The sequence below is a fragment of the Wyeomyia smithii genome, chromosome 2, assembly GCF_029784165.1.
Source record: "Wyeomyia smithii strain HCP4-BCI-WySm-NY-G18 chromosome 2, ASM2978416v1, whole genome shotgun sequence".
Lineage (NCBI taxonomy): Eukaryota > Metazoa > Arthropoda > Insecta > Diptera > Culicidae > Wyeomyia > Wyeomyia smithii.
Genome location: NC_073695.1, coordinates 268,990,184 through 269,005,997, shown reverse-complemented (window position 1 = coordinate 269,005,997; position 15,814 = coordinate 268,990,184). Strand labels below are relative to the sequence as shown.

Genomic DNA, 15,814 nt, shown 5'->3' with positions numbered 1-15,814 from the left:
GAAAGCGGCTGCAGAAGATAAGTAGTTTTTTTTTCTTGGTTTTTTTCTACAATATTATTTGTTGATTGGCATTTTGCGTGTGTGGCTTTCGCGTCCAACATGGACGACGAACGCGGGGATGAAAACCCGCTCGTTTTACCGCCTAGCCCTCCCGGATACAAAGTTCCAAGGGTTAAGAATGGAACCCCGCAGGAAGCTACCCATCGGCTTAAGCAGTTTCCGGAGGGCAAAGTTGGTATTGGGGCTGTATTTTTCCGGCCGAAAGTGAAAGCATTGAACACAATGCAAATATGTAAAGATCTGGCACGGTTTACAGCCGTGACAGAAATTACCAAAGTACGCCCGAATAAGCTGCGTGTTTTGGTGTCCGACCTCAAGCAAGCAAACGAGATTGCTGCTTGTGAGTTCTTCAGGCGGGAGTACCACGTGTACATTCCAGCTCGCGTAGTTGAGATTGACGGTGTGGTCAGCGAATCGAGTCTGACTGTCGAGGACCTGTTGAAGGCTGGAAAAGGCCTTTTCAAGGATTCTAGCCTTGAACCTGCCAAGATACTTGAATGTAAGCAATTACATTCAGTATCGCTCGACAAGGGTGTATAAACTTACACCCCTTCAGACTCTTTTCGCGTGACTTTCGCCGGGTCTGCTCTGCCGAGCTATGTGCTCGTGAACAAGGTGCGTCTGCCTGTGCGCTTGTTTGTACCGTGGGTAATGAATTGCCTCAAGTGCAAACAGTTGGGCCATACGGCCTCCCACTGTGGCAATAAAGCACGTTGTGGCAAGTGCGGAGAGCAACATGCGGATGACGCCTGTAATAAGGGTGCTGAAAAGTGCCTTTGTTGTGGGCAGGCTCCGCATGAGCTGTCTGCATGTCCCGCGTACAAACAGCGCCAAGACAAGATCAAGCGGTCTCTGAAAGAGCGCTCTAAGCGCACTTTCGCAGAAATGCTCAAAGAGGCCGCTGCCACCAAACTGGTTTCCCCGAATCTCTTCGAGGTCTTGCCATCCGAAGAGTCTGATTCTGACGATTCAGTTGGGGAATCTTCTTTTGTTGAACCCAGGAAATCTAGGAAGAGGAAAAACCTTTCTTCTCCTAGGCTTCCTAGGAAAGGACAGAGAAGGTCTCCATCTGAAGTGACTGATACTAAGAAACAAAAAAGTGCTGTAGAAAATCCGAAGCAAACTCCTCCGGGATTGGCAAAACTGAATTCAAGTAAGGAGTTTCCGGCACTTTCAGGAACATCAAAAAACCCAACTGTTCCTTCTTTTTCGTCCAAGATTCAGCCAGAATCTGGACTGCTGAAGTTTTCAGATATTGTGGACTGGATTTTTGAAAATTTCAACATAACTGATCCTCTTAAAAGTCTTCTACTGGCATTTCTACCAACAGTTAAAACGTTTTTGAAGCAGTTGACTGCTAAATGGCCCCTCCTTGCAGCGATCATATCCTTCGATGGCTAATTCATCGGCTGAGATGAAGGATTCTATCTCTATTTTACAGTGGAATTGCAGAAGTATCATCCCCAAAATTGATTCATTTAAAGTTTTGATTAATGTGCATAAATGCGATGCATTTTCCCTCTGTGAAACTTGGCTCACTTCAAATGTAGATCTTAGCTTCCATGATTTTAATATTATTCGCCTTGATCGAGACACCCCATATGGAGGAGTACTTTTAGGATTAAAAAGTGCTATTCTTTCTATCGTATTAACCTCCCCTCGATTCCAGGCATCGAAGTTGTCGCATGTCAAATGACAATACAAGGTAAAGAGCTTTGTATTGCCTCAATATATATTCCTCCCAGAGCACAGGTTGGGCAACGGCTGCTCTTTGATTTAATAGAACTTCTTCCCTCGCCACGTTTGATTTTGGGAGACTTCAACTCTCATGGTGTGGCTTGGGGTTCCCCTTTACAATGATAATCGCTCCTCTTTAATCTATAACCTTTGCGATGACTTCGACATGACTATTTTAAACAACGGTGAAATGACACGTATCCCGAAACTTCCAGCGCGCCCAAGCGCTTTGGATCTATCCTTATGTTCGACGTCGCTACGGTTGGATTGCACATGGAAGGTAATCCTCGACCCTCACGGTAGCGACCATTTGCCTATTCTTATTTCAATTACAAAGGGTCAACTCGCATGCGACCAATTGACATTCCGTATGACCTCACACGGAATGTCGATTGGAAGTTATACGAGGAAATGATTTCAAAAGCGGTCGATTCGATTCAACATCATCCACCACTTGAAGAATACAACCTCCTCGCGGGCTTGATTCTCGACGCCGCGTTGCAAGCCCAAACGAAGAAATATCCCGGCGTAACGATCAAAGAGCGGCCTCCCACTCCGTGGTGGGACAAAGAGTGCTCCGATGTCTACACGGAAAAATCCGACGCGTTTAAGGCCTTCTTTTGGGTGAAAGGTCAACCCGACGACTTTAAGCGGTATTTGGAGCTTGAGACCAAGTTCAAAAGCTTGGTCCGAGCAACGAAACGGGGATATTGGCGCCGGTTCGTAAACGAAACGTCGAGGGAGACATCGATGAGCACTCTTTGGAACACAGCCCGAAGAATGCGAAATCGTATAAGGGTCAACGAAAGCGAGGAGTTTTCAAGTCGGTGGATATTTGATTTTGCCAGGAAAGTATGTCTGGACTCTGTTCCTGCGCAAAACATTGTTCGCGATACGTCTCCGGGCCACGATGCGATAGAATCACTTTTTACGATGGCAGAATTTTCAGTTGCCCTCCTGTCCTGTAACAATAACGCGCCTGGGTTAGATAGAATCAAATTCAACTTGTTGAAGAATCTACCCGGCAATGCCAAGAGGCGCTTGTTGAACTTGTTCAATAAGTTCCTGGAGCAAAACATTGTACCGCAGGATTGGAGGCAAGTGAAGGTGATCGCCATCCAAAAACCAGGGAAACCAGCTTCTGATCACAACTCTTATAGGCCGATTGCAATGCTATCCTGTATCCGGAAATTGATGGAGAAAATGATACTCCGTCATTTAGACCAATGGGTCGAATCAAACGGTCTACTATCAGATACTCAATTTGGCTTCCGCCGTGCCAAAGGAACGAATGACTGTCTTGCGTTGCTTTCTACAGATATTCAGCTAGCCTATGCTCGCAAAGAATAAATGGCATCTGTGTTCTTGGACATTAAGGGGGCTTTTGATTCCGTTTCTATTGACATTCTTTTGGGCAAACTTCACCGACAAGGATTTTCACCAATTTTGAACAATTTTTTGCATAATTTGTTGTCCGAAAAGCATATGCATTTTACGCATGGCGATTTGGCAACTTTTCGTATTAGCTACATGGGTCTTCCCCAGGGCTCATGCTTAAGCCCCCTTCTTTACAATTTTCATGTGAATGACATTGACGCATGTCTGGCAAATTTATGCACGATAAGACAACTTGCAGACGACAGCGTGGTCTCTGTTACAGGAGCCAAAGCTGTGGATTTGCAAGGACCATTGCAAGTTACCTTGGATAATTTGTCTGCTTGGGCTTTACAGCTAGGTATCGAGTTCTCTCCGGAGAAGACTGAGACAGTAGTTTTTTCTAGGAAGCATGAACCTGCTCAGCTTCAAACACAATTAATGGGTGAAACGATTTCTCAGGTTTTGGTATCTAAATATCTTGGTGTCTGGTTCGATTCGAAAGGCACCTGGGGATGTCACGTTCGGTATTTGATGAAAAAATTTCAACAAAGAGTGAATTTTCTCCGGACAATTACTTGATGGTAGGGCGCCCACCCAGGAGACCTCATAAGGCTTTACCAATCAACGATATTGTCGGTGCTTGAGTACGGGTATTTCTGCTTCCGCTCCGCTGCAAACACCCATTTAATCAAGCTGGAACGATTGCAGTATCGTTGTTTGCGTATTGCCTTAGGTTGCATGCATTCGACCCATACGATGAGTTTGGAAGTTTTGGCGGGCGTTCTCCCATTAAAAGACTGCTTTTGGGATCTGACTACTCGTATTCTCATCAAATGTGAGGTTTTGAACCCCTTGGTAATTGAAAATTTCGATAGGCTAGTTGAACTAAATTCTCAAACCCGTTTCATGACTGTGTATTTCAATCACATGTCTCAAAGTATAAATCCTTCCTCATACACCTCCAATCGTGTCAACTTATTAGATACTTCTGTTTCTACTGTGTTTTTCGATACATCCATGATGGAAGAAACTCGTGGAATCCCGGAACATTTACGCGTGCAGCAGATCCCTAAAATATTTTATAACAAATATAAAAACATCAACTGCGACAATGCGTTTTATACTGATGGATCACTTCTCAACGGGTCCACTGGCTTCGGTATCTTCAATAATAATTTTACCGCCTCCTACAAGCTCGATAATCCTGCTTCTGTTTACGTCGCAGAATTGGTTGCAATTCAGTATACCTTAGGGATTATGGAAACAATGCCCACGGACCATTACTTCATCTTTACGGACAGTCTCAGTTCTATTGAGGCTCTCCGATCGATGAAGGATGTAAGGCACTCACCGTATTTCCTGGGGAAAATACGGGAACATCTGAGTGCTTTATCCGAAAAATCTTCTCAGATTAACTTAGTGTGGGTCTTTTCTCATTGTTCCATTCCGGGCAATGAGAAAGCGGACACTTTGGCTGAGGTGGGCGCAACAAACGGTGATATTTATAACAGGCCAGTTGCCTACAATGAATTTTTAAAATTTTCACGTCAGAGTACACTTGTCAACTGGCAGGCCTCGTGGGATAAGGGAGAACTGGGGAGGTGGCTACACAGCATCATCCCCAAGGTTTCCACCAAACCTTGGTTTCGGGGGTTGGATGTAGGACGAGATTTCATTCGCATGATGCCTCGGATTATGTCCAACCACTACGGGCTAGATGCACATCTCTTGCGTGGGCTGGCGAGCAGTAATCATTGCGTTTGTGGATTGGGGTATCAAGACATTGAACACGTGGTTTGGGTGTGTGCTGAGTTCTGCGGCGCCAGATCTCTACTTTTGGATACCCTCAGGGCCCGAGGAATACAGCCCTATGTGCCAGTTCGTGATATTCTCGCTCAGCGAAACTTGCCATACATGCTACATGTTTATAGCTACTTGAAGAGCATCAAGGTGCCAATTTAACAGCGAAACAAAAAAAAAACATGTTAGTTTTAGTATTAGATTTAGTTTCAGCTCGTAGTCGGCAGCGAGGGTAAAGAATTTTTTTTAGATTATAAGATATTCTAGACCATAAGGCATTAGATTTAATTGGCTCCGTAAAACATTAATTTGTATTGTGCCGTGTCAAATAAATGTTGTGTGAACAAAAAAAAAAACATGACAGTATCAGATTACATTCAAATTTGTTGAGTACAAATGAATGCAATCATTTTCTAAAAAAGAAGAGAGGTTGTAGTGTATTGCGCCCTTATGAAAGATAATTCCCGTTCACCTAATGTTACTTATTCTTTAATTACGGTGTACGAACTAAAGAGTAACCACCTTGAGAGTGGGAGAGTTTTGGTGAACGTGTAAGCGGAGACGTTCGGCTCTGATCGGGGATTAAAGGAGCAGACACGAAAGAGGACGGTTCGCAATTTTACAAGCAGCTTCCTGATGCGAAAATAGAACAGAAGCTGCTTGTCGGCAAGAAACATGCAGTGAAGACCCTTGGCATTATTTGGAAATCAGACGAGGATGTCTCTATGTTCAATATTAGTTCTGCCATCCAAGCAACTCGGGAGACTTCGAAAAGGGCGATTCTTTCGGAGATTTCTAAGTTCTACGATCCAATTGGTTTGGTAATTTTGATTGCCAAACTCATCATGCAGAGCCTTTGGAAGAAAAACGTTAAGTGGGACGAATGTGTCGACGAGGAAGAGCTACAGAAATGACTCAATTACAAATCTCAAATGGAGCAGTTACGAGATGTGAAAGTGTGCAGGTGTGTCCTTCCTTTAAAATCCGTCTTTATCCAATTACATGGCTTTTGCTATGCATTTAAATATGCATATATCTTAGGTCGTGTGATGAGGTAGGTCAGGTCAACATTTCTCTACTGTGCTCAAAGTCCCGAGTGGCTCCAATCGGAAAGTCCAAAAAACGCTTTAATTGTTCACCTAGTGTTACAATTCCAAGATTGGAATTATGTGGTGCTTTGCTCTTGGTTCAATTGGTCACTGATGTTACGAAATCCTTAAAAAAACCAACCGATTTAACTGTGTTATGGTGCGATTCAACGATTGCATTGGCGTGGATTGCAACCAGTCCCGAAAATTTAACGCAATTTGTCTCGAATAGAGTCACGAAAATATAGGCGCTTACAACTACGACAACTTGGCGTCACGTACGCACCAGCGACAATCCTGCCGACATAATATCCAGAGGACTAATGCCAAAGGAGTTAGCAGAAGCGGAGCTTTGGTGGCGCGGACCAAAGTACTTGAAAGGTCCTGAATCAACGATTCCAAAAATGCAGCTGACTTCAAACGCGATTTTCAAATTCAAGATGGTGACTTCTGGTTTCTGAAAAACATCCAAAATTGACCAAATGTCATTCATATGAGTACTTTTAGAATCGGAACGATGCGAAGAAACCTGAACACGACTCCAGACGAACCGGAAGTCACCATCTAGAATTTGAAAATGACGTCTGAAGTCGATTTCCGGTCTCAGAGCGTCATTTTAATTCCAGAAATACATATATTAGGGGGTACTCGACCATTTTGGGTTGTTCCCTAGAAACCAGCAGGCAACATCTTGGAATCCAAAATGGCGTCTGGAACCATTTAATGGTAGCAGAGCATCATCCCGATCCAAAAATACCCATATTACCTGGTATTTGGCCACATTTTGTTGTTTTTCAGAAACCGAAAGTTGCCTCTTGGAATCCAAAATGGTGTCTAGGATCGTTATTTAGTCTCTGGACATAATCTCGATTACGGAAATACACATATTGGGAGGTATTTGACCATCTTAGGTTGTTTTTTGGTAACCTAAAGTCGCCATCTTGAAATTCAAAATGGCGTCTGGGGCATCATTCTGGTTGCGAAAATAAATATTGGATGGCATGACTTCTAGAAGCCCCAATCTATGCCGGAAGGACTATTTTAAAAGCATATCATCAAAACCATTGAAATGGTTACAAGATTTTATTAAAAAAATCATAAAACCATAATGTTCTTCAGTTTCGGAGCTTATCCGCATATCACTTATTATTCTTGAGAGTTGAATGGGCAATAAATTCGTTTGCACCATATAAATCACCAGGTTCTGACGAAATCCGTCCTATCATGATTCAAGAGGGCGAAGGAAGTTTAACCTCATGCTTAACTGAGATGTTCAAAGCAAGCTTAAGGCTAAAATATATTCCAAAAGGCTGGCGACAAGTTCGTGTTGTCTTTACTCCGAAAGCTAATAAAAAGGACAAAGCGAGCCCAAAACCGTTTAGACCAATTATCCTTTCGTCATTCATGTTGCAATTGATGGAAACAAAAATGATTATATAAGGTCAGAATATCTGAAGCCAAAACCATTGAATAAATATCCATTTGCTTATCAGCATAACAAATCCACAGTAACAGCACTTAATGCACTAGTAACAAAAATTGAAAAAACCTTCAAAGTCAAAGAAATATTTGAATTTGATAATGCATCCTATAATTCAATGAAAGGTGTTATGATAAAACGTAACTTCGACAAAACTATCGTCGATTGGATATTTGAAATGTTATAAAAAAGAGAAATAACTTGCAATCATGGAAGCTCAACAGTCACAGTAAGGACTGTAAAAGGATGCCAGGAAGAGGTTCTCAGGGGAGTTCCGAGTTGGGGCAATTGCGGCCACGCCTGAGCCAGCACCAACCGGAACGGCGAAGACTGGCGGCAAGGTGGAAACACCTAAGACCGCCAAGGAACGGGAACAGATATCTGAGGCTATGCTACTCTCTGCGGTAGAAAGCCAAACGAACAAGTTCCCGAGCGTAGAGGCTGTGGCCGTACGACTTGATGAAATACTCAAGTTCACGGACGAACGTAGCAACATTCCGAAAGATTTGAAGCAATGTCTTCTGTTGCTACGCATGAACATTTGCAGCGCGAATTCCGAGTTTTCGGAAGCCCTTAAGCGGGCTAACGATGCCGAAAGCAAGGCACTCGCGCTGGAGGCAAGGCTTAGCCAGCCTCAAAAAGGGAATGCTGCAGCTGTGTCTAAATACACACAAACAGCTGCAGCATCCGCAATAAAAAACCGCAAGGGGGGGAAGAGGCAGATCAAGGGCGACGCGCTCATTTTCAAGACAGATGCGTCTAAGTAAGCTGAAGTCTTGAAGGCCACGAAAGGCGAGTCCAAGCTCAAAGACCTCGGCGCGGATTTCAGGTCAATTCGTCGGTCGCGCACCGGTGAGATGATCCTCGAACTCCGCAAAGAGGCGAAGGGCAAGGGCTGTGCCTATAAAAAGGCGGCCCAGGAAGTGCTAGGCGAGGGGGTTCAAATCCGAGCCCTCACCCCTGAAGTGACTCTCCAGCTTAAAAACCTGGACGAGATCACCGAAGGGTGTGACATAGCACAAGCCTTCGAGTGAGAGTGTGGAGTGGTAGTGACCGCGGAGGCAGTTCGTCTCCGCAGGGGCCCGGCCGGCACCCAGGTTGATACCATAAAGCTTCCACTAGCGGAGAGTAACAAGGCCCTGAAGAAGGCCACGTTGAGGGTGGATTGGTCGGTCTGCCCTCTGGGCACCTTCCAACAGCCTGACGTTTGCTGCAGGTGCTTTGAGCGGGCGCATAAATCCTGGTCGTGCAAAGGGCCTGACAGGTCCAATTTATGCCGCCGCTGCGGTGGCGCAAGCCATAAAGCACGGGACTGCGGTGCACCTCCCAAGTGCCTGGTATGCACCGGTAAACGGGACGCCAAGCACGCCATGGGAGGCCCCAAGTGTCCGGCTGCACGGCCGGCTACTAAGCCGCAGGCCTGAATGTGATACAGTTAAACCTGAACCACTGCTTTGCGGCGCAGCAGTTGCTACACCAAGCAGCTGCTGAGTCGTTGTCGGAAGTGGCCATCGTCTTGGTAGGGGTCTACCGCATCCCAACCGGAAACGGTAACTGGGTATCAGACAAGTCTGGGAAGACGGCCATTTGCACGACAGGCAGGTCCCCGGTTCAGGAGATTGTGTCGACCTCCAGAGAGGGATACGTGATAGCCAAAGTGGACGGTTGCTATGCTCCGCCAAGTTGGTCTACCGAAACGTTCGCACAGATGGTCGATTAAGCAACCGTGGAACTGACGGGCCTATGGCCGTTGGTGGTTGCGGGTGATTTCAACGCTTGGGCTGACGAGTGGGGAAGTCGCTGTACGAACCAGAGGGGCCAGGTCTTGTTGGAAGCTTTGGCAAAGCTCAACTTAGACTTGGCTAACGTTGATACGAAATGCACCTACAGTAGGAATGGTGCGGAATCGATTATAGATGTGACGTTCTGCAGTCCGGGACTGATCACGAACTGGAGGGTAGAAGACAGCTACACGAATCGCGACCACCAATCGGTCCGCTATGAGGTAGGCGTGCGGAAGCAAGCAGCGAGTAGGGCCAATATTCCATCCTTCTACGGCTGGAAAACATTGCATTTCGATGCAGATGTTTTTGGGCAGACAATTAGATGGAAGCACGAAGGGGGTGGACCACTCCCGGGTTCCGACGAGCAAAGAGCGGAACGTGGTGCCGCATTTAGATCCGCTAAGGCAACGCTTGAGAGCGCAATCAGAGCCAGTAAACGAGCCTGTTTCGAACGACTCTGTGTCAGTGCCAATTCGAACCCGTGGGGTGACGCCTACAGGATCGTTATGACCAAGGCTAGAGGTGCGCTAGCCCCGGCTGAACAATCACCAACGATGCTAGAAACGATCATTCAGGGTCTCTTCCCAAACCACGAACCAAGTCCCTGGCCTCCGGCTGACGAGTTACCACCAACCGTGAGTGACGGTAGCCGTGCAGAGGCAGACGATGCGGTAAGGGTGACAGAAGATGAATTGATCGAGATCGCAAAGTCCCTAAAGATAGGCAAGGCACCGGGACCAGATGGAATCCCGAACTTGGCCATCAAGACGGCCATCAAAGAATCCCCCGGGTTGTTTAAGGCGGTCATGCAGAAATACCTTGGCGACTGCCTCTTCCCGGACGTGTGGAAGCGCCAGAGGCTGGAACTGTTGCCGAAGGTTGGGAAACCACCAGGTGACCCATCGGCATACAGACCAATCTGCCTGCTGGACACGCGAGCAAGGTGCTTGAGAGGGTCATCCTCAATAGACTGGTGAAATATACAGAAAGTGAGAACGGTCTATCAAGCAACCAGCTCGATTTTTGAAAAGGTAGGTCCACGGTGGATGCAATTCTCTCCGTCACCAGAACGGCTGAGGTTGCAATCCAACGCAAAAGGAGGGGCATTCGTTACTGCGCGATCGTCACGCTCGACGTGAAGAACGTGTTTAACAGTGCCAGCTGGGACTCCATAGCCTTAGCGCTACAGAGCCTCAGAGTGCCGACGCCGCTGTACAAGATTCTGGGCTTCGCCGACGATATAACTCTTGAGGTCTATGGCGAGTCAATTAGAATGGTGGAGTTAAAGGCCGCGCTATCCATACGCGTAGTGGAATACTGGATGCACTCCAGGAAACTGGAGCTAGCGCACCATAAGACTGAAGTTATTGTTGTAAATAATAGAAAGTCGGAGCAGGAGGCATCGATGATCGATCAGTGCTGGTGCATGCACTATCGCCTCAAAACGCTCCCTGAAGCTTTTGGGGGTTATGATCGACGACAAGCTCACGTTCGGGAGCCACGTCGATTATACCTGCAAGGAAGCTTCCATGGCTGTGGCGGCGCTATCTCGCATGATGGCAAATAGCTCGGCGGTCCGTAGCAGCAGGCGCAAAGTCCTTGCTAGCGTGACCACGTCCATACTCAGGTATGGAGGACCAGTGTGGTCCAAAATATTGGGTACCTCGTGCCATCGCGGAAACTTGAGAGTACGTACAGGCTAATGTGCCTAAGGGTCGCGTGCGCATACCGAACAGTGTCGTACGAGGTGGTTTGTGTCTTGGCTGGCATGATGCCCATCAACATCATCGTCAAAGAGGATGTAGAGTGCTTCGAACAACGCGACACGAGGGGGATACGCAACACCATACGGTCATATTCAAAGGTCAGGTGGCAGCGGGAGTGACCAACACTACAAAAGGTAGATGGACACACCGACTCATTCCAGAGTTAGCATGCTGGATTAATAGGCGCCATGGCGAAGTAACCTGATCCACAGATCCTGTCAGGCCATGGCTGCTTTAGGCAGTACCTGCATAGGTTCGGGTACGCCGAGTCCCCTATGTGCCCCGCTTGTACGGATGCGGAAGAAAACGCGGAGCATGTGTTCACATGTCTGCGTTTCGAGCGGATAAGGTACGAAATGCTGGCAATAAGTGGGACGGACACCATGCCAGAGAACATTGTGCGTGGGATGTGCAAGAATAGGGAAATCTGGGATGCGGTCATCAAGGCCGCATCACAGATCGTTAGTATCGACGAAAAACCATCGATGTGCCCCAGTTAGTTAGCAGTTAACTAACTGGCCTGTATAGGCTGCTCTGCTACCCGTAGAGGTAAGTGCAAAAAGCACGACTGGCCCTCTCCCTGAAGTAATGCCTAACGGCGGTCCCGGGGAGACCAAGGGCTTTAGCTGTTCAGCTTAAGGTTGCTCAGCATGGGTAAAAGCAGGCCTACACACAAAGTTTCATTGAATTCTGACAGGATGCTGTCACTATTTGGTCGAGTGAACGCGAAATCCCTCAATTGTTTTACGCGGTTAGGAATTAACGTAGCTTTTTTCAGATTTTGGAGTCTACGGTTTTTCATGTGGATTTTAAAGTTCCATAATTGTTCGCACAGATTTCAAAGTTTATGCTGGGCTTGCTCGCATTTGTTTCGTTTTTGGTGGATTAAGGAATTTATCAAGTTTATCAACCCATTTTTTGTTTAATTCCCTCAGTTTTTAATTTTTTTTTCATACGGATTTAGGAACTTGCGCAATATCTTACGCGAATTTGAGATTTTTTTGAAGTTGTTTTTCGTTATCTCCAAAATTTATACGGGTTTTCACGTAAGCTCAGAAACTTTTTTGTGCATGTTTCGGAATTTACATAATGTTTCTACACAGTGTTCTGATTTTACCCAGGTTTATAAACATTGGTTTCAGAATAAACACATTTGATGGTTTTTCAACTAAGGATTTTTTGTACGCGAAAGTTAGTATTCCACCAGAACGCAGAACTCGAATTTTCCACACAGATTTCATAATGTACGCGGTTTAAACTTACACGTAAATTTAAAAATAGGATTTTAGCCCCAATTTTGGGATTCTTTCAGTTTGTTTACATGGATTTCGAAATTTACGCGTTTTTACACAAATTTCAAAATTTATAAGTGTAATTTGTATAGATTTTGGGACTTGATGCTAATTCACGTGTCATTTCACTTGACTCTGGAATCGACGCGGCTTTATTATTTTATTTATTATTAATCTTTATTATTAATCTTTATTATTTTTATTATTTTATTATTAATCTTTATTATTTTTAAGCGATCTTCATAGATGGATTTCGCATTTCTGTTCCTTTACCCTTATGCAGTATTTTCTCGCGACTTTCGAAGTATGCGCTTTTAAAACGATTTCAGTTTTTTATCAATGGCAACAAAAAGGCCGCAGGTCAGCTTGTTTCAAGTCATAAACGATAAGCTAGTTGCTGATAATACGACGTTATCAGAGCAAAAACAAAAACGGAAACACATAATTTTAGTTCGAAAGATTACTACCAGAACTTTGTAAAGTTTATAGAATCTGTCTCAAAAACAAAGGTGATACTCAATGTAAAGATTAAGTCAGCAATGAATTCAACTTCAGCGAGTCCGAATTGATCCTAAATATTCGAAATTGGAATATTTGGAAATTTGTCTGCATGTATAAGTTTCACTATTCACCAATACCGCATTTTTTGTGAAACACATGTTTCTGAATGAAACGTTTGTGTTCCACAACCACCTATCTAGCATAAAAGTAAAATAGAACAAAAAAAATGTCAAGTTTATACCAACTGTGCACTCAACGTGGGCATCGAGAAACGTGATGATCTGGCCGGTTGTATTTTTCGCCCCCATCAGCCTGGCTCGTATCAGTCCTTGCCGCTCGGAGGCTCTTAGCACGCGCACTTTCCGCATCGGCCGAAAATAGTCATCCAACTGAGTTTTGGTGTGTGCTGCAGCGAAACAAAAGGTTGATTCGATCATTACATCCAGAACCGAAACAATCCGGGTAGTATTCTACTCACGCAAATAGGAGCAATCGTCCACCAGGATGATCTCCTTCACCAAATTCGGCGGAGAACGATCCAGGATTGAGTGTACCGTTCGAACCAACACGGACCAAGCTTCGTTGTAGAACACAATCACGATCGATGTTTCCGGTAGATGAGGTAGAAATCTACCCGGTTCCTTGCACCACGGGTCACGCGTTTCGGGAAGCCGTCTTTGGACGGACATCAAATCGGAAAGATATTGGTTCAAACCTTGAGTGTCGTAACCATTCTTAATAAGGTCGGCTACTTGTTTCTCCGTTACACCAAGTGTCACAGCCGCTCCCATGTCACCAGGTGGAGTCGGCAGTCTCGGGTCAAGAGTTTGCGAAACATAGGAGAAATCTGTAACAATCTGCAGCTCACTCGATCCAGTCGTCGTCCATGGTTCCGTTCCGTTTAAAGAATATTTGAAGTGCTTCAGGTGTCTTGCTTGAATAATCCTTTGGAAGTCGGCAATCTCCCAGCTGGATCCGAACAGGGTGACCAAACTGAGCACGGCCACAATCGTCAGCAACGCTACCGCAATCCATTTCTTCTTAAAAGCCTAATACACATCCCAGTGCCACGCACGTCGAATGCGGTAAAGAAAGATCAAAATTCAAGATTGAATTTTCTTACTCGCTTATCAGAAACCGACAGCAATTTACCCGAACCATACTTAAACGGCGTATCGTTGATGACGAACTGAACCCCGACAAGCTCGTTGACAGACCAATTGGACAAGCTGTCGAGGGTATTTGGTTTGGTGATACGATGAATGGAACGGGCCGTTATCAGGTGCCGCCAAAGACCAGAGCGAAGTATAATAGATAACGAGGTCCAAACACGCTAAAAACACGGTGACGAACGCGGAGACTAGATATTGCAACCGGGACACACCACGGAAAGACTCAGTCTAGGGCGCCACGCCAGCAGCCAACCCCGGTGGCGACTCGCGTTTTTTTTTTAAGCCAAATCAGCATCAGCCAAGTGCTAGACCTTTATCCACTTGTGTAAACAAAAACAGTGCGCCCGTAGTTGCGCTTCGCAGCGCTGCACCTGCTACTGCTCGCTTCGATTCGATGGATGGGGACTGTTTTGCATCAGTTGCTGCGATCAGCACTTTGTTTGTGCCACCCGGTTGGCACTGGGCACAACCGAAGTTAACTTCGTTTGGTTTTGCTTTGGGGGTGTGCAATTTTTTTTAACCAAACCAGACGTTTATCGATGTGAATAATCTATGCATTGGTCTAGCAAATCTTTGTTCTAAAAAATACAGGCTCTAACTATCTCTATTGTACGTTCATATGTGAGATGTAAAGTCTCAATTTTTCTGCAAATATTTCTTCGGTAGCTAAATTTCATGGACTTATAAACAGTAAGTGACGCTCAGAAACAGGCAAAAGATAATCGAATACAGAATTCTATCAAGCCTTATATTTTAATATTTCATGTTTGCTGCGGTGAAGCAAATATAACATAGCGTTTTCACGGAGAACGCATTATCTATTTCCGAGCCTTGTGCTTTCAAAAAAATCACAGGAGGGTTGTGTGCAAAGCCACGACCGCAAGGTTGAAGTAGAATACTTTTACATAGCTCTACTCACGACTGTACATTAACCTACGGCCGGGCGAATCGGTTCGCGCCGCTTAGAAAGGTGTTTTCACATTGAAAATTAGACACGGCTTTACTGGAGTAAGTGTTGGCAAATGCATCAACCGCTAATACCGTCGCTATCGTACGAAAGTCAGCCTGGCAGAGGCCTGAGACGTGGTGAACAACCACAGGGCAAGTGATTTGTTGAATTTGAAGGACGGTCCATCCAGTTCACCTTCCGACTAATGAATGTAGCTAGTTTTCCCAGAAACACTCTTTTATAGCCGAAGGGTGCTATGTAATAGGCCACGCCTTTCAGTTCAGGTTTACCATTTCCTTATGTTCTTTAGACGAATTATTCCACAATTCGCGTTTGATTTTTGTATCCATCGAATAAACACCGATGGTGCTCTCACACACGCAACGGTTTTAACCCGTATCTTATTGCGGTTTGTAACATCAAGCGATTTCGTTTGCTCGCTGTTGCGTGTTGCATCATGTTGCAACTGGGAGACGACGAAATTCTGTTACTGCTGATTGATTGAATCGACTTCATATTAGCTCTGCATAGTCGAACTAACTGCTTTTGTGAATGCCTTCTAACAGGGCAGTTTATTATTCAATGTCGGTTATGCTGATCGCAGCCTTTGCGCTGCCCCTACAGTGGGGGGTTTACTAAATAAAGTAAAAATTAGACAACTACAACAGAATTTGATTGCATCCCGCACAGAATGTCTGCTTGTGTTAATGCCAGAAAATTATTAACCTTCAATTATTTTTTTATTTTCCTTGAAAAAAGCATTTTGCGGTACAAAATCGGTTACTGATTACAACTTTTGAGCTGCCCT

General features: G+C 45.2%; 1 protein-coding gene across 1 annotated transcript in view; it reads right to left on the bottom strand.

Moving 5' to 3' along the window:
- LOC129722652 (putative polypeptide N-acetylgalactosaminyltransferase 9) overlaps positions 1–15,278 on the bottom strand; it is a 31,482-nt gene extending 16,204 nt beyond the window's left edge. Inside the window, exons 1-3 of the mRNA XM_055676262.1 lie at positions 14,038–15,278; positions 13,364–13,934; positions 13,127–13,291 (exon numbers count right to left, since the gene is read on the bottom strand). Coding sequence (XP_055532237.1) covers positions 13,127–13,291; positions 13,364–13,934; positions 14,038–14,046 — 745 coding nt within the window. The 5' untranslated portion in view covers positions 14,047–15,278. The remainder of the gene's footprint in view (positions 1–13,126; positions 13,292–13,363; positions 13,935–14,037) is intronic.
- Positions 15,279–15,814: the final 536 nt, after the last annotated feature.